Source organism: Struthio camelus, chromosome 2 (genome assembly GCF_040807025.1).
Source record: "Struthio camelus isolate bStrCam1 chromosome 2, bStrCam1.hap1, whole genome shotgun sequence".
In the NCBI taxonomy this organism is placed as follows: domain Eukaryota; kingdom Metazoa; phylum Chordata; class Aves; order Struthioniformes; family Struthionidae; genus Struthio; species Struthio camelus.
Window position 1 is genome coordinate 79594859 of NC_090943.1, and position 16934 is coordinate 79611792.

The 16934-nt window shown below is 42.9% G+C and overlaps 1 protein-coding gene across 2 annotated transcripts in view; it reads left to right on the forward strand.

Annotated features, from left to right (window-relative positions):
- The first annotated feature begins 388 nt into the window (after positions 1-388).
- Positions 389-16934, forward strand: part of ADCY2 (adenylate cyclase 2) — a 201854-nt gene continuing 185308 nt past the window's right edge. The window contains exon 1 of one of the 2 annotated variants that reach the window (XM_068931363.1): positions 389-771. In XM_068931363.1, coding sequence (XP_068787464.1) covers positions 556-771 — 216 coding nt within the window. In that variant the 5' untranslated portion in view covers positions 389-555. The remainder of the gene's footprint in view (positions 772-16934) is intronic. The other variant, XM_068931364.1, reaches the window with a different exon arrangement.

The following is a 16934-nucleotide window of genomic DNA, read 5'->3' on the forward strand; positions in this document are numbered from 1 at the left end:
TTAAACGTCTATCTTTCGACCAAAGTTAAGGCACGGCTTTTCGAAAGAAGACCCAGCCGTCGGGGAAGCTACCCACCAGGACAGACCTGCCGAGCCCCCCCTGCCCGCCGGAGCGGCGTTGAGGAGTGACCTCCAAGCGCCTCTCGCTCTCGCCTGGGGCGACGCCGGCTGCCCGGGGACGGGCCGGCGGCAGCGAGCGGAGGAAGCGGCGCACACGGCGACACGTCCCCGAGGGCAGCGCTTGCCGGGCGCCGGGCCGCGGCTCCTGCGGCACCCGGGCAGCCCCGAGGTGCCCACGCTGCTCGGGCCCGGCCCGGCGAGGAGGGGCGACAGCGCCGCCCCCGCCCCCCCCCCCCGGAGCGCCGGGCCCGGCATGGGCGTGCGGGCAGGCGCGGAGCGGCGCAGCGCGGCCGCGGGGCTCGGCGCACCATGGCGCGGCCGCCGCGGCTCCTCCTCTCTGCCGGCGGCGCGGGAGCGCGCCCCGCCGCCGCGCTGCGCGGCCGCCTGCAGCAGCGCTAAGGGAGGCGGGCGTTTGGGCTTCGCCCGGCGCCTCCGATGTGGCAAGAGGCGATGATGATGAGGAGGAGACGCCGCTACCTGCTGGAGCGGGCAGAGCAAGCGGGCGGCGGCGAGCAGCAGTGCCGCTCCCGGGACTGGCTCTACGAGTCCTACTACTGCATGAGCCAGCAGCACCCGCTCCTCGTCTTCCTGCTCCTCATCGTGATGGGCGCCTGCCTGGCGCTGCTCGCCGTCTTCTTCGCCTCCGGGCTGGTAAGAGACACCCCTCCCTGCGCCTCCGGGCCGCCGCCGCGCTCCTCGCAGCCGGCCGGCCGGCGCAGCATGCGCCCGCCGCCGCGCAAAGTTGCGGCCGGCCGGGGTCGGGACCCGGCGCCCCAAGTTGGGCGCCCCGGAGCCCCCGGCCAGCCGAGGGCGCGTCCCCCGGCGCATCGCCTTTAATTCGCTTAGTTCCCTGCCTCTGTTCCCTTCCAGCCGGCAGATTGGCCGGGATTGACCCTTTTTTCTTTTTCTTAAGCGGCAGGATTCAAATCTTAAAAATGCAGTCCGGATAAGTATCTGAAGTAACATTTTAGGGCATGTAGAAGGGGTCTGCTCCCCCCCTCACTCACACACACTGTTTATGCCATTTTCTGCCGTTTGACCCATTTTCTCCAGAGAGCCCTTGGGGCAGCGCAGCCTGCGTTTTGCAGAGAACAAAAGTTTCATCGGGCAAATACCTTTTCTGCACGCCGACCCCGGAGCCGGGGGGGGGGGAAGGAGGGGGAAGGAAAATATGTCACGACAGCAGGCGACAGTGGGCGCCGGCAGAAAGCCGCGCCGTTCTGCCCTTGCGGCGCACGCCAGGCTGAAGCTGCAGAGGGCAGTAACACTCCTGCTCCTCGCAGGGTTTCCCTGCAGTTAGTAACTGAAGGCAGGCTGCTCGCGTTGCTCTCTGCCTTCGGAAGTAAGGAGCGGGGGCTTGCGGAGCTTCCAGTTTTGAGGTTTCGGGGTGGTTGGGTTTTTTTATTTTATTTTATTTTTATTTTTGGTCATCTTTCGGGCTTCTGAAAAGCTTAACATTGATCGAATGCAGCTGACAGTCGCCAAGCGAAGATGAGTAGGTTAATGTAATCGAATGGATTCGCTTTTAGAGGCATTGCATGTAACAGCGTAGGCTTAAACAGACAGAGAATCCTACTTTCTTGCTTGTTATAGTCAAACTTTTGTCTCTGAGCTAAACATAGTTGCTGGGTTTTGTTCCGGTAGGTGTTTGTATTTTTTTCCTAATGCTTTTTTTTGGTGGTTGTTTTAAATTGCCACTCCTGCTGAATGCAGACCAGGTGTAAAAGAGCTGATGTGAAGCCAGATACAACGGTGGTGGCTGATGTTTCAGTCATTTAATGCCTAAACGTTTCAGTTTTGGAGCTCAGTATACACACAACGCAAATTAAATGGCTTATGTCATTCAGGGGTGTTAACACTCCTTCACATCACGGCTCAGGGCTGGAGGAACCGATGCTGGAGAAGGAAGCGCATCAGATGTCTAGGCTGAGGCACAGTTAGGCGTAGAGACATACACAATACTAATAGCCTACAGTCGAGGTAGCAGAACTTGAGCTTCGTAGGGTTTAGCGCTAAAATTCCTACCTTTCAGCCACGGTACGATCTAGAGCTTGTTACTACAAGTTGCCCAAACTTATGTGCCTAATTCTCTTTCTTGAGATAAATCATGTACAACAGCAGCAGTGGTATAACAGCAGGTCCCGATGGACGGGCTACTCAGAGGGAAACAGAACCGCGTGCTGGCCGAGTCTTGCCAGGCGTTACAGCTTCAGAAACAGTGAATTTTCTATTCAGTCTACTTTAGGAATTCCAGACATACCGGAAAAGGAAAAATACTTTTCAGACCTTTTTCCTGAGCCTTTATCTTCCTATGGCTGACAATTGGAAAGGGTGAGTGGGGAGGGAGGTGGCGCTCATCCTCAAAGTTTGCAATCAGCGGATGAAAGTAATTTCCAGGCAGGGAGAAAGCTTGCCGTTGCAGACTTTCAGCCACAGGGTATTGGACAAAACCCTTTGGATCCCTGCCCAGATGTTCACCTAAAAGCATTTTATTACAGTCTAGTCCTGATTTTACTTGTGATTAAGATATTCCTAAAGGTTTAAATCTGTTTCTCCCGCATCTGACTTAAAAATAGTTACTCTTTTTATGTAGCTACATAGTAGCCCTGTGGAATCATCGTCACTTTTTTGTGCCTGATAATATGAAAAGGCCTGAGCAGTTATTAGTATCTGAGCTATAAAAGCCAATATTAATACTTTTGTCTTTATTTTGTACAACCAGTATGTGCCTGTTTTGATGGAATATGCAGTTTTGTAGAGGAGACACAATAGGTGTGGAATATTTCTGTGTAGATTGGTTCTATGTATTTGATGTTAAAGGAAATCTTTCTTAACAGTTGTTTCCTTTAGATTTCATACAAAGCAATTATGATTTTACTGAAAATTACTGAGGCCCATTGTGGAAACAGAATTCCAAAATGACTCACTAACACTTGATTCATATTTCTCGTTTTTATGTCAAGGGACAGCTTAGGACTTGAAATGTGGGATCAGACATTGTTAGAAAAATGGAAGTTCATGAAGTATTAAACATTTTTGTTCTAGGCCTTTTTTTTTTTTTTAAAAAAAAAAGAACCTCCTCAACTAATAGAAACGAGAGGCTTCCCTTCTATTTTAAATTTTTGTTAGTTAAAATAGATCACTGTGATGTAATGATATTTCTCAGAGAGCATATTTTCTTTTTGGTAATGTATTCTTAACTGTTCCTTAAACACCACCAGCCACACAGGGGTGTATTCCACTTCTTTTGCTATTTCAGCCTATCAGAATATCAGCTGTAATCTTCCTGATTTCAGATGGAAAAACTTAGAAAAGCTGTTGCAAAACGAGAGTAAAAGAGATTACTTATAAAGTATGTCTGGAAATCTGCTTATGTTAACTAGACAATGTACTGCTCTTTTTGTTACGGAGATAGGTTTCTTTGGAGATTTTGTGTTGCTTTGTTTCAGAATATTGTGATTTTGACCTTTGGATTTAATCAGCGTGCATCTCCTCACACTCTAACTGTAAGGTTTTCAGAGACTACTCTAAAAATGACCTTTCATAGCTTGGAGTTGTAAATAGTGCAATGATAGTATCAGCCTTTTGAACTTCCTGTGCCAAGGTATTTTCTATATTTCTCTGTACCTGGCATGAACTGAAAACTAGCGAAACATAATGTGCAGGACAAACTCATTATTTCCCTCCACTCCCTTCCTCTTTTTGGTACTAAAAACTTTTCACCGTTTTTAGTGATATTCAGAATGGTTTTATCTCTGGACAGGGCATCTCTATTATAATTGCAACTTGTAGGAAAATACTTGAATGAGTCCCTCTCTTTCTTCTCTTCATTCAGAATGCAAAATATGAATGTATCTGAAATATCTGCAGTTGGGATATTTTGTTTCTTATATAGTTGAACAAAACTGTGACTGAAAACAGGGGTGATGCCCAAACAGTGCAATTGGATTGGAAGGCCATAACTTTCATTTTACCACATATTTTCTAGATATAAAGAATATCCAGTCCATGGATACAGGTTTCAGCAAAAACTTAGAGTTCAAGGATATAAGCATCTTTTGGCACAGGTAAGGAGGACCTGTGGTGTAAGTGGAAGAAGCTGTAAGTCTGCCAAGATCTTCTTTCTGTCTCTTTTCCCAAAGCTGCCAAATATATTGGTCCACTAGTACGCTGCCAGATACATATATATGGTTTTTTTTTTTTTTCTTGGAGACCAGCCCTTGCTCCGTGCTCAAAGACTGCAAGCCTGCTATGCAGTGCTTACCTTTGATGCTAGTCCGTGACCCGTCCCTGTTTCGCAGGATCCTTGCTGCCACGTGTGACCATGTAGTTAAGTTCTTAAGATGTGGTTGTTATATGCTCAAGTTGTTGGTGCCAAGCTGCAGGTGTTGAGTGAAAAGTGCTTCTACAGCATGGCATTCTTCTATTAGTATTATGTATGTCTCTACACGTAACTGTGCCCCTATCCTGAAGCACCATTAGATGGTTTTGTGTGTATTTTAGCTGGTTCATGTTTGTCTCTGAAGCAGAGGTGTTACCTATCCCCCAAACTGCTGCTTCTGAGTTCCTGCAAAGTTCATGATTGTGCTGGTAGGCCCAGTTACGGTTCCTCAGCCGTTTTATTGATTCATAAAGCCAAGAAACAAAAGATTGTCCACGCATCTACATCACTAACCTTCTCATATAACTTCTGTAGCAAAAATGGGAGTAGTGAATCGTTGTTAAAGGAGAAATAACATTAACTAGGGAAGTGAGCTGCAGCCTGGCAGGTGCATGTTCTGTACGGACTGGATTTCTGGCATCACACTGGCTGGATTTACCGTAGCTGGTCCCAGAATGGAAGCAGTGGTCCCAGAATGGATGCCTCATTCTGAAGGAATACGGACAGTTTTTTTAGCTGCCAACTTGGCTGGCAAGCGACCATCTCTATGCACAAAGAAGAGGACTGGGGAATCCAATAAGCCTCTTGGGGATTTGAACTGGGGAACGCCATTTCTTTGGGCCCTTGGTCAGTATGAGAAGAAATCTTCCTTATCTCTGCTGGTGTTACTCTGTCTAAAAGAAATCCTTGCTGCTTCTGGTAAAAACTGGACTTCAGCCAAACCTAGAGCTCTGCCAGATTTTCATGATGAGGAGCTCATTCCGAAACAGAGAGGAAAAAAAACACCCTTCATGTCCATGTGGAAAAAAATAGCTTTGAATTGCGGATGGGGGGGACATGTCCCATCATTCTCATTGCAGTGTCTCACGTGGTTAGGCGTCTGCAGATGGGCATCAGCTGCATGCCTCTGGTGATGTTCCTGTCAGTACTCTGGATCTGAAAAACTTACCCACCCACACTGAAAGGTCTCCATACTGATGCTGTGGTGGTGGTGTGTCCCTGTTCATGAGATACTCTGTTATAACCTATTTGCAAGGAGTAAGAGGCCAGCTGTACTGTGAGTTCACTCAAACTCTCCATTTCAGGACATGTCTGAGGTTAAACCTGCATAGTTTAAAGCTCTTTTGGTGCAAGAGCACTAAATTATCTTCCCAAAGGCCAAGAGCAGTCAAGGCTTGAAAGCATTCCTTGGAATCCTTGCAGGTTGAAAATAGGGTGAAGCATCAGCTATGCTGTTTTCAAGCTCCAGCATATCCATTTCCTAAAAAAGAATACTAAGGCACAGCAAAGTTAATGGAGTAGGAAAACCCTCACCAATTGAAGGACAAGCTGAGACAAGGCTGTTTGCGTGCTGGATTCTGTGGGTTTTGTGCCCAGGAGGTATCCTACCTCTTCTTGAACTCATTCTGCCAGATTATTGGTGCTGCGAAGACGAGGAAGATTTCAAACAAAAATTATTGTATTTATAATGCATTTTGTTTCCATAATTGCAGCTATAATTGAGCATCCAGTTATGCTTTAAAGTCTCCTACCTATTAAATTGTTCCATGAGAGAGTCCTGTGGTTCTAATTTTTTTCTTGTCTCTAGGTATCATAATATCACAATTTGTCCAGGTATATAGCTGCTGCCTTATTAGGCAACAGCTATAGCTGACAATTTGGTGCAGTCTTGCGATAGTGCCATCCGTGCCTAATGCTCCAGTAGTCTCTTCAGTTGTCAGAGCACAGCCAATATTCTGCTTTTTCCTAGCTTTCTGTCTGGTTTCATTCCTAGATAAGTCAGTCTGGCTGCCTTCTTGTTTTGTTTGCAAATGACACTCCCAGTACATCTTTGATTGCCTTGAATGCTACTAAAACCTGTTCTCATTTGCTGGTTCTTAACCAGCCTGCAAACAGAGCCATCAAGATCATGAGCTGCCTGTGGTAACCTCGCTTTGCAAACCTCTTTCAGCCTTTGTGCTGAATAACCTGATGCTGAATAAGAAGTGGATGAAAGTTTAGAGATGGCTATGTTGGAAAAATTCTGAGCCCTGAGCTGGAATCTTGATAGGTTATAGTTTTGTGGGTACTCCGACGGTCCCTAACTGGCTGATTTAATGTCACAGATTGTGACTTAGGCCCTTGATCTACAGCTTGTAATCATTACAGTGGCTGAAACAAATGACAAATACTATACTGAACAGAGCTGTTGTTTACTGAGGTGCAGCGGGAATAGGAAAGATGATGGACTGGGTTTATGCTTGTTTGCTGTCTTTATCAACATCAAGCCAGGTAGGTGGATTCACAAATCGTGTATTGGCTATTTCATAGTGGATCTGCCACCAACCCTGTGAATACCTCGCTGATTATCTTGCTTCAAGTTGTTTAAATTGGTTTCAAGTTCCTTGTGGTGGACTGATCCATTTGTAAGGATCTGAAAACTCTTTTAAAATTAGTGAATAGGTTTCTTAGGGTGAGCCTTCAAGAAGTGTCCTAGATTAAGGAAATGATCAGAGATCACAGTCGCTACATCTATATTGTGAGTGAGAAAACTTCTCGTTACTGGGGTAGCAATCACTCTGGAATCATCCAGACGGCACAGGGCAGTCTTTTAATGCAGAGAGTAGTGATCTGCAAATCTCTTGAGTGGTTGGGCATGACAGCCTCATGGGAACAAATCGCAACTGAACACCCATAGTATTTCGTCCTGTGCCTAAATTAGCAAACTGTGATCCCCTAAAAGTTAAGTTCTGCATATTTCAAAGATGACTGAGTCTGCTTAAGGCTTATCAATATGTTAATATGTGAAGCTGCCAACAGATTTATTTTTCAGGGGTCTGGATCCTGAAATAAGTTAATTAGCACAGTTCTGCACCCTTTTCCCTGCCTTCTCTCTTTCTTTGTGCGTTCATTCCCTCCTGTTCCCACAGGAAAAAAAAAAAAAAAAACAGTCCCAGATATTTTGCACTCCAGCTCTTCGATTCTTAGATCTTAAATAAGCAACGTCCAGACACTAAACCTTATTCAGACTATGCTGGAGATTCAAGGGACTGTTGAACCATCTCTGCAGAAGAGTATAAGGCAGAAGAAGAGTAAGGGGAAGTGTGCACTTCCCCTGCCAGTTGCCTGATTTTCCAACCCCTGTCTAAATATTTTCCTTTATCTCCTGTCTCTAAACAGACCTCTGTTGTTCTCAGTTGTGTCTACATGATATGAGAGTCCCTTGCTATTCCCGGTGGTTGTGTGCATTTGGGAGAAGCAGGGAGAGCAGCAACCATCACCACTGGCCTCTCAGCTTTGCCCTCAGGTCTGTTTTCTGGGGTGTGCGCTTCCTCCACTTTCCATGGTTCTAGTTTTGAAGTTACACTAACCTGGAAGATCTGCTCCAGGGTGCAGGACCAATGGCTTCTGGCTGCATTGCTCAGAAAATGCTCCAAAGCGCAGCTGTGGCCAGTGCGCGTTTCCCTTAAAGCTTCATATGCAGCCAGCCTGGCATATGGTCATTGGATAGTCCCATGTGATCCAGTGTGGACCGATCGCTTTCCAGAGAATGCCTTTTCCTCACTTGGGCTTGCAAAAGTAGTTAGAAATGGTTTGTCCACTTGCCTCCTCAGGAAGATGAACTATGTGCTCTGGGACCTCTTAAAGACCCCAAATGCTGCCGGATGCACAGTAGACCTGCCCACTGACTGCATAACTGGGATTACCGTCCTTCCATTTTAGATAAAATTTCCCCGTCCGTGGCTCCAGTTTGCTAATAGCTTGGTCAGTCCTGCAGGAAAATCCTAGGAAGATTTGATTCCCTGAGCACCTTTTCCAGCAGGTTCGAATTCATGCTGAAACCTTTTGACACTTCATGTCCTCTGGGAACTGTGAGGAAAGCGAAGTCCCTTTGAGTTGGGCTCAGCACATGCGTGATAGTGCTTCTGCTACTCCTTCGCTATTCCTGCAGATGGACTGATTGCCTGCCTCTGGCACAGCCTGCTCCGGCTGTCTTTTCTAGTGCCGTAGTGGCTGAAGCACAGTCTACTCTGGTCAAGACCTGGAAAGGGAGAGTGTCCGCACTGTGGCTGGTCCTGTAGGCCCCGCTGGCACCACTGGTAGCTTTCACCAGAAGGTGGCCATGGTCTTTCACTTAAGCTGGTTCTCTTTCCCTGGGAGTCCAGACAATTTCCAAACCTGATTAGAAGGTAGTGATATTTTAGATAATTCTGTAAGTGAGGCAATGTCTGTCTAACTTTTAACACTACAACAATTTATCAGATTATTTTTGTTTTCTTGGATTTTTGAATATTTTCTTGACCATGTTTTAATACCATGCATTAACAGTAACCGGTTAAATAAGGTCTCAACTAACACAAATAGAGATACTTGAATCTGTAAAATCTCATATGCTCTATTTCCTTTGAATATATCTAATTTTTTTTCTCCTATTACAGAAGTGTGATTTGGCTGAGTTGTATTTCAAATATAAATTAACACATTGGTCTTTTTTATTTGAAGTTTTATCATTATGTAAGTGATACTCATTGCAGAATTTGGACCAGATCATGGAATCAAAACTGAAATAAGAAATCTCTTTAGTTTGAAGGTAGTTTAATTGACAGGCATATGGGAGAGGGGAGTGTGCCCTTATGGGAGCAAACTTTAAGAACATTTTCTGTGATAAGACTGTGTGTAGTAAGTAATTGCAAAACCTTATGAAAAAAATAAATAGTAATCAGTCAATGTTGGTAGTGACTTATATTGAAACTGTTTTTCATATTATTTTATTATGCTGATATGTTAAATCTGTGCAATATTCTTGCAAAATATGTTTTTAAAAGACTCAGTAGAGAAATAAGTCTAAGCTTACGTTTCTCTTCATTAAAAAGCCCTTCAAAATGAGCACTATTTCCCCCGTGTTGAATTGTATGTATTCTCTTGTTCAGATTTTGTGATCCCTCCATAAGCAAGTTCCATCTTGACATTTTTTCTTGATTACAACCAGATTCTCAAGTTATTATGCCAGGAGTAAAGTGTTGAGGGAAAGCTACATTTTGGCTGTGATTTGCAAGTGACAGTCAAAATGCATAGCTGTCAGTTTTGAATAGCTGAAAGAACTGAACCAGTACTTCAGTATTTCTGACTTTTGTGAGCCTACATGGGTATGAGAAAGGTCATAATTTCGCCTTCAATATGTGTGACAGTGCTGTTAAACTGAAAACCGTATCTTTGATTCTTATGAAATAAAGGCCCATAAATGTTTAACTGATGCAGCTTTTCCAAATGTGACACATTTTGAATATATTTGACTGAAGAGCAAGCGTTTTCATAAGTATCTTACTCAAAATTTATCTTCCTGTATCCACATTTTGGGATTTTGTATAAATAACGGTTGTATTTATTAGAGCATTTATTTAAGACTATGTGGATAATAACTGTAGGAAGGACTGTGAAAACATTGGAAAAGATCTAACTCAACTACGTTCCTAAACAACATTTTAGGAGAGGGATTCAGAACCAATGCATTTAGAGTAAAGCATGCGAGAGTATATTGGTCACTACGTTTAATTTAAAAATAATTAAAGTGATATGAGTAAGTGCTAATTAGCTCTGTATGTTGAAGTAATAAGTTTAATCAAAGTACAAGCTTTCACTCACTTTGCTGCTTGTTTTCTCAGCCCTCTTCTGAAGGGGGCACTTCAGGGAGTAAAATGTAATTAATTGTCATCGCACTTTGGAACATAGTTTATCTTCTGTGGCTGCCAGCTAGAGTTATTGGATAGGACAATTTTGTAGGTGTGCCAGCTGACTGGATGTTGTAGCCTCTAGAGACTGGACTGGACCAACTTGTTTTTCATAGCCTATGAAATGTCTTAGGATGGACCTGAGAGTAGATGCAGATGGTGCTAGATGACTGAACGACATGGAAGTCCAGGTCATGCTCCCTGACCCACTGTGGGCCCTCTGAATTCCAGCTTATTAAATAAATAGTTGTATGCACTGGCAGATTTTATTAGACATGGTATACAAGAGGCGAGGATACAGATCAGTGGAATATCAGGAGGGACCGAACTGCCCATGTTACAAATGTGGATATAAAAAGAAATAGGAGAAGCTGTTCATTATTATGGGGGATAAAGCAGTGTAGGTTGGGTACATACGGTTTACACAGGGCATTTTTATGTATATAAAATACACAGAGACCCTGATTCTGATAATGATGTATTTTGTGGGAATAGGGGATGTGCATTCGAAGCCATATGATAGCAGAAGAATGGTCACTGGCTCTTGGGATCCTCTAGCTACACATTCGTGTGCAGGCAGATCAAGTGATGGTTGCTCAAGTGATTGGTCTGAGATGGACAGTACACTAAAATACCAGAATCAAAGGACAATCCTGCTTTCTCATGCAGATGAAATGGGAGAAGAGAGTCCTTAAAAGCAAGCAGTATTACCCCATCCATATGTACATGCTGTGTTGCAGCTTTGACCACCCTTGCAAACTTTCTCTTTTGTATCCTTTTGAAGTGGTGGTGGTGGTGGGAGGACCAGAATTGCCTACAATATTCATTATGCCTTGAGGTGGCTTTGGTCAAGATCAGTTTGGGCGATGGCATTATGATGCTCTCTTTTATTTATCTCTTTCCTGATGTTCTGTTTTTTGAGTTTTTTTTTTTTTACTGCTAATGAGCACTGAAGTGGTCTGTTATAAACACCACATACCTCCGTTTCTAAGTGTTAATAGTCAACCAAGAGCTTGTCATCATGTATATAGAATTAGGATTGTTTTGTCTGAGCTGCACCACTTTACTTGTATCTCCACTGAATTTCATCTGCCATTTTCTTGCCCAGTAGAGGCAAAGAGGTCCCTATGTAGATCTTCACAGCTGGCCCACATCTTTGTCAGATAATTATTCACCTGTTTTTCCAAATTAATTATGAATATGTTGAACAACATATACCATAAGATTCCTGAGGACTTCTGTTGGCAACTTCCCTCCACAGTGAAAGCTACCCATCTATACTTAATCTGTTTTGTGTTTTTCAGTCATTTCCTTATCCATGTGATAACTTTTAAGCCATAGCAACTTAATTTAAATGTCTTGGGTGACAGACCCTCTTGAAAGCCTTTTTGGAATAGGCTATCAACCGAATGCTTCGTGTTGGCCACTTAAGAAACTCCTGCATTATTGATGCATGAATTCTCATTGCGAAAGTCATATATATGTAATTATATGCCCACAGTTTTTAACAAACTAGGATAGCCCAGGATAGCTATCAGGCCTACTGGTACCTCCCTTGTTCTTTGAAAGGGATCCCAGGAAAGACAGGAGTCACATCTATCACCTTCCTGTCTTTAGACAGCTTTTGGTCTGAGCCTCCTATTGTTATAGTGTTTTCAGGCCACCTCGAAAGACTGTAATCTCTTAGCTTCTAGCTTTCCCCTCTTTGTCTGTGTGATCCTTTAACAGCTGCTTCTGCAGACAGACATAAGTGTCTTAAGTGTTTGGTCTCATCATCACCTGCTGTTGTGATTCTTGCCCAGTTCAGCTGGGAAGTTACCTGTTGTATTTTCTTCTTCACAGCCTTTATCTCTGCCTTCCATGGAGTCATAGACAGTTTCCAAACTGCTGTGGTGATCAGTGCTATAGGCCATACATTTTGATAAGTCTTTGCCGTTCAGCCTAGTATTTTGATTCATAGGGACTATGTGCTCTTTGTTGATCTCTTAGTTTGTTAATATGATTGTAGTATGATTCTTCGCTTTCTTCAGCGCCTCCACAAGTATGGCTGCCGTCTCTCTTGTATGCTTGCTTCCCTGGAGCGACGGCGTTCTGCTGATGGTAATCTCTCCACCAAGTTTTCAGTACGACTGCTGTGTAAATAATGTTGTTAGCATCAGGCATTGTAGTCCTTCCATCTTGTTTCTTAGGCTCTCAGTGTTCATATAGAAGCATGTGGACTTTAATTCGGTTGTTTTATTTCTCTGCAGCCTTTTACAAAAAGTGGCTATCTGTTCTGGCTTTTCTTTGCCATTTCCTTCCTGTGTAAGTTTAATCAATTTCTTTGGTTTGCTTGAGAATTACAGGTCTCCCATACATTACCCCTTCTCTTAAACCATGTACCATGTTTCTTTAACCTCTTCTGGCTGAATGTTTTCCTATGACCTTTATTTGAAGGGCCAATAAACTCATTCTTTTCTGGTCTGTGTAAAGGCCAGCTACCTTCCACAAGCTCCCTCTATTCCCAAAGTTCATCCGGTTTCTTTGAATCCTCTTTTTGAGATGTTTTCTTATCTCCTTATTGAACCTCTGCTTTTCAACCTGTCTGTACCTAGTATTGGGGACACTTTCTGGGAATGCTACCGTAGCTCTCTGCTTCTTGACTAGCAACCAATATTTTGCCTCCAGAACCCATCCTATGTGCTTTCTTATGTTACTGCTATTTGCACAGATTGTGACCTTTGTGAGATCTGATGTTTTGGCATTAAGCAGAGAGGTCTGTGATCTCTGGTATTTCACACTTTGTGTTCCAGAGAAGCATTGCTACAATAGTGAGAGTTGTGAGTTTCACTAATTATTCTCAGGCAAATTTCAGTTGGAAAAATCTAGATGCAATTATTTTCTGCTAGGTAAGTGAGAAGATTAAGAACCGTATGGAGTTAACTCACTGAGGACAACCCACTGGCAAAAAGTGCTTGGCACCATAGTTAAGCAGGTATGGTCACAAGGTCACAAGGGTGTTCACAATACCTACACAGTTGGTCACCGTACTGTCACTAGCTGTTCCCACATGCCAGCTAGGACAGATCCAGCGGAGGTAAAAGAGCAGATCCTGTTGGTTTCAGCAGTGTTACTGCATTGATTCAAAATGCCAAACACATACTGGGGGATTTGACTGTACACGTTGTTCAGGACTTTGAAGTTGGGAACGTCATATGAAAGGTTTGAATGAAGTCTTATGATACCAATAGAGTGTCTCAATGTACTGAAGAATACAAAATGACCTAGATGCAGCCGCAAATCAAGAACTGCTGCTTGCTGATTATAGCAACTCGGCAGCTGTAACGCCGGGCAGAATTACCTGATCTGTATGATGTGCAGACTGCTGGTCTGATTGCTGACTTTTTGAGGAGTCAGATATCGCTATCTGCTGACAGCCAGTTTGGACTGCACGTCAGACTCGTTAATAGAGAGAGCTGAACTTCTCAAGGCAGCAGACACCACGAAACAACTGCACACGGAGCCTAATGCAGCTATCCTTGCACTGCAAAGCCAAACACAGAACGGTGAATCAGAGGGAAAAAATCTCAGGCATGCCATTACAGAGGACCTCAGTGGAAATCAAGAGACACAAACTTCAGGAAGGTTTGATTAAGAGCACAAGTCAATCAATTCGCTGCTAGTGTCCATGAACATGCTGCACAAAGCTCAATAAAAGATTAAAACAAACAAAAAAAAGCACAAGAGGAAGCTTCTAACCAGGCAGCTAAGCAAGAAGCACAAGAGAAACTTCATGTTATGAAAGAGAAAGGATGGGCATGCGAGACAGAGGAGTTTTAATAAGTTGTGGATCCAGAAAATACCGTATGGGCTTGGAAACAGCATCTGGCCTTAAAGATGCTATGTCATTTCCAAAGTGAAGATGGACAAATAGTGATGGAATTGATGGAAAAGAAAGCCAGGATGGCTGGCCAAAACTTTTCGGTTGTTTGTCTTAAATGTTGAAGTCTGAAATGAAGCCATACAGCTCGTTTGCCAGAGCAGGGAGCGGCACCCCCTGATAAAATGGAGACTTTTGCAGCTGCCTAGCAGATGGCACACATAGTGCCGTCACTACCATGAGCCAGTCCACTAAAATCTAAAAGCAGGGGATGAGCGCCACACAGAGCCGGAAGGCTCTTGCAGCTTTTTAGCGTGATAGAGAAATATTTCTTGAGGTGTTCAAGAACCGAAACGCACTCCACCTTTATAAAGAGAAGGATGACAGCAAGTCTTATAAAAATCATTATATTTCTCATTTCTTTCAAGTTCTGGAAAAGCTTCTGCCAGAAAAATGGCCAGTTAAAGGAGGATGTCATGCCTGTTTGGTATAGAAGTCATTGAGCTAATAATCCTTGAACCATACAATTTTTTTTTTAAATACAGTCAACTTTTTTGACAAGAGATACATGAAATCTTATGTAGTTTTAATGTTTGAAGAACACTATTCACGGATTTTTAATATTTACATTTAAAATAAAAGTTTCATTGAACTCAGCAAAAGGTGATTTGAACAGTGATTTAAAATAGTAAACTGTTTGAATTAATTCCAACTAAGCACCTGGTATTTCAGCTCCCAGCAGGGCTCTGCTGTATATAGACTACTATCAAATTCCCTTAGTTGCACAGAATAAAGGAAGAAGTACCAAAAGCGAATGAGAGACCATGGGAATAGCTTTTATGCTAAAATTGGTATTTCAAGTGCTCATGTGTTTGTTTTTATAGAGTACTTTATTAAGATGTATAGCTTATATAAAACAGTTGCATGCTCTACAGCAGCTCAGCTGTTTAAAATTAAGCGGAAGGCATGCCATTATCTGGAGAAGGAAAGATGAGCAGAAGTGATTATTCACGTTTTAGGGGTGATAACAAGATTACGGCATCTTTCTTAAGAATTCATGGGCGGGGGGTCTGAAAGATTTCCAACAGTAGACTTTTTAGTTTCGCCACTAATTAAAAGCGAGAACATAGAGCTGTCAGTCAAGATCCACGGGCTGTTGGCTTAGCTGCTCTGTTGGAAAATGTCACGCTGGTATTTTAATGCCATTACCTTTTGCATGTTTTAATTTCTGAGTCTAGCAATAGAAAAGAAAGTGTGTTGTGTTTTTTGGTTTTTATTTTACTTGGAAAACGGTTAGGGAAATGGAACATTTAGCCTTCAAGATATCTCTCTTTGCATCTGCCATCCTCTTTGAACCTGCTAAGCACACCGATGCTTGCAAATGCAGATCAGGATTTTACATGTTTTTAAATGTTTTTAAATGCTTAAAGAGTTTTAAACTCCTGAAGTTACCATTTCATTGTTTTTAGTTCCTCTGAAGCACTTGAAAAATATCGTTGAAGCTTAGTTCCAAAATTAAATTGTGTCACATGGTCTGCTTTGCTTGATCTGAACTTTAACACATATTTTACATGCAGAACTGTGGAAAAATACCCCCAATACACCTCAGAGCTGTCTGGAAAGGATTAAAGTGGCAATAACAGCTGTTCTCTCCCTCTTCCTTTTCTTCTCCCTCTCCCTCTCTCTCCTTCTCTCCTTTTTGTTTTAAAAATGTCTAATTTATATTCCATTCTACCTTTAAATTTCCCTTTCACTTTAAAATGCACACAGTGTATGGTGAGATGCAAGCAGCGTAGGACACCAGAAATAGATTGTTTTGTAGCTAGCTGAAATTGGTGGACTTGGTGAGGTTGCATTAATTTACATATAATGAGGAGTGGATTCATTGTGATCTTTTTTTTTTTTTCTATGTATTTGTAAACCAAAGCAAAATTATGAAATTGTGCAGCAGACAACCAGAAAAGGAGAATAAGTAGAAAAAAAATTTTCTTTTAAGTTTGTGAATCCAAACAGGGCTCAGCTAGATGTTGGGATCAGTGTATACTTGGGGGAAAAAAAAGGATATTCACTAATTAGTTGTTAGTATGGAAGCAAACATTTAGACACATTGATCTAATGTAAGAATATATATAAAAATATATGACTATATGTTTGTTCATATAGTCTAGACTGAAATCTAAATGCTGTTGATTTGTTATGAAGTAGGACATAGATATATGCTCATCCTAGAAAGTGCAAGAAATGTTTTCCGTACTGAAACGGAGAGGGATGTTGCTGGACCGCACATGGATAGTGTAACTGCTATGTTTGTAGCGTGGTCAGCATTAGAGCAAATGCTGACTTATTATAGTTTAAATCCATGTTTTTCCTGAACAGCAGCTTCCTTCAGGAGCTCGCATGCTCCTCTTCAGCAAGGCAAGGGCCATATTGCCCGGGCGCGTGTGCAGGGGTCTGATTTCTCTGAGGCTGCAGCAGGAGTTGTGCAATGCCACCCGTGAGTGCAGAAGTCAGAAATTTCAGTTAAATTTTGTTGGCATCATCCAGGCCGACCTTGGTTAGAACATTTTAAAAAAAAAAAAAATTCAGTGGCATGATGTTCACTGGAATGAATTGTAGAGGTAGGAGAGAACAAAAAATCACAAAACGCAGGGACATAGATGCGTAGCTGTTGCTGTACTAGTTGTGTGTTAAGTTTTGCCTATTAGTACAGGTTATTACTGTTCGTGGCTTCATGCGGCTCTGTACTTCTGCGGACACCGAGGTGTGTGCCTACCTTTTAAGCTCCTGAGTTTGTCTTCAGCGGGACTACCTTGAAAGCCTTTGTGTGCACATCCGTTTGCAAGCTTAGCGTTTGCATTTCAGAGTT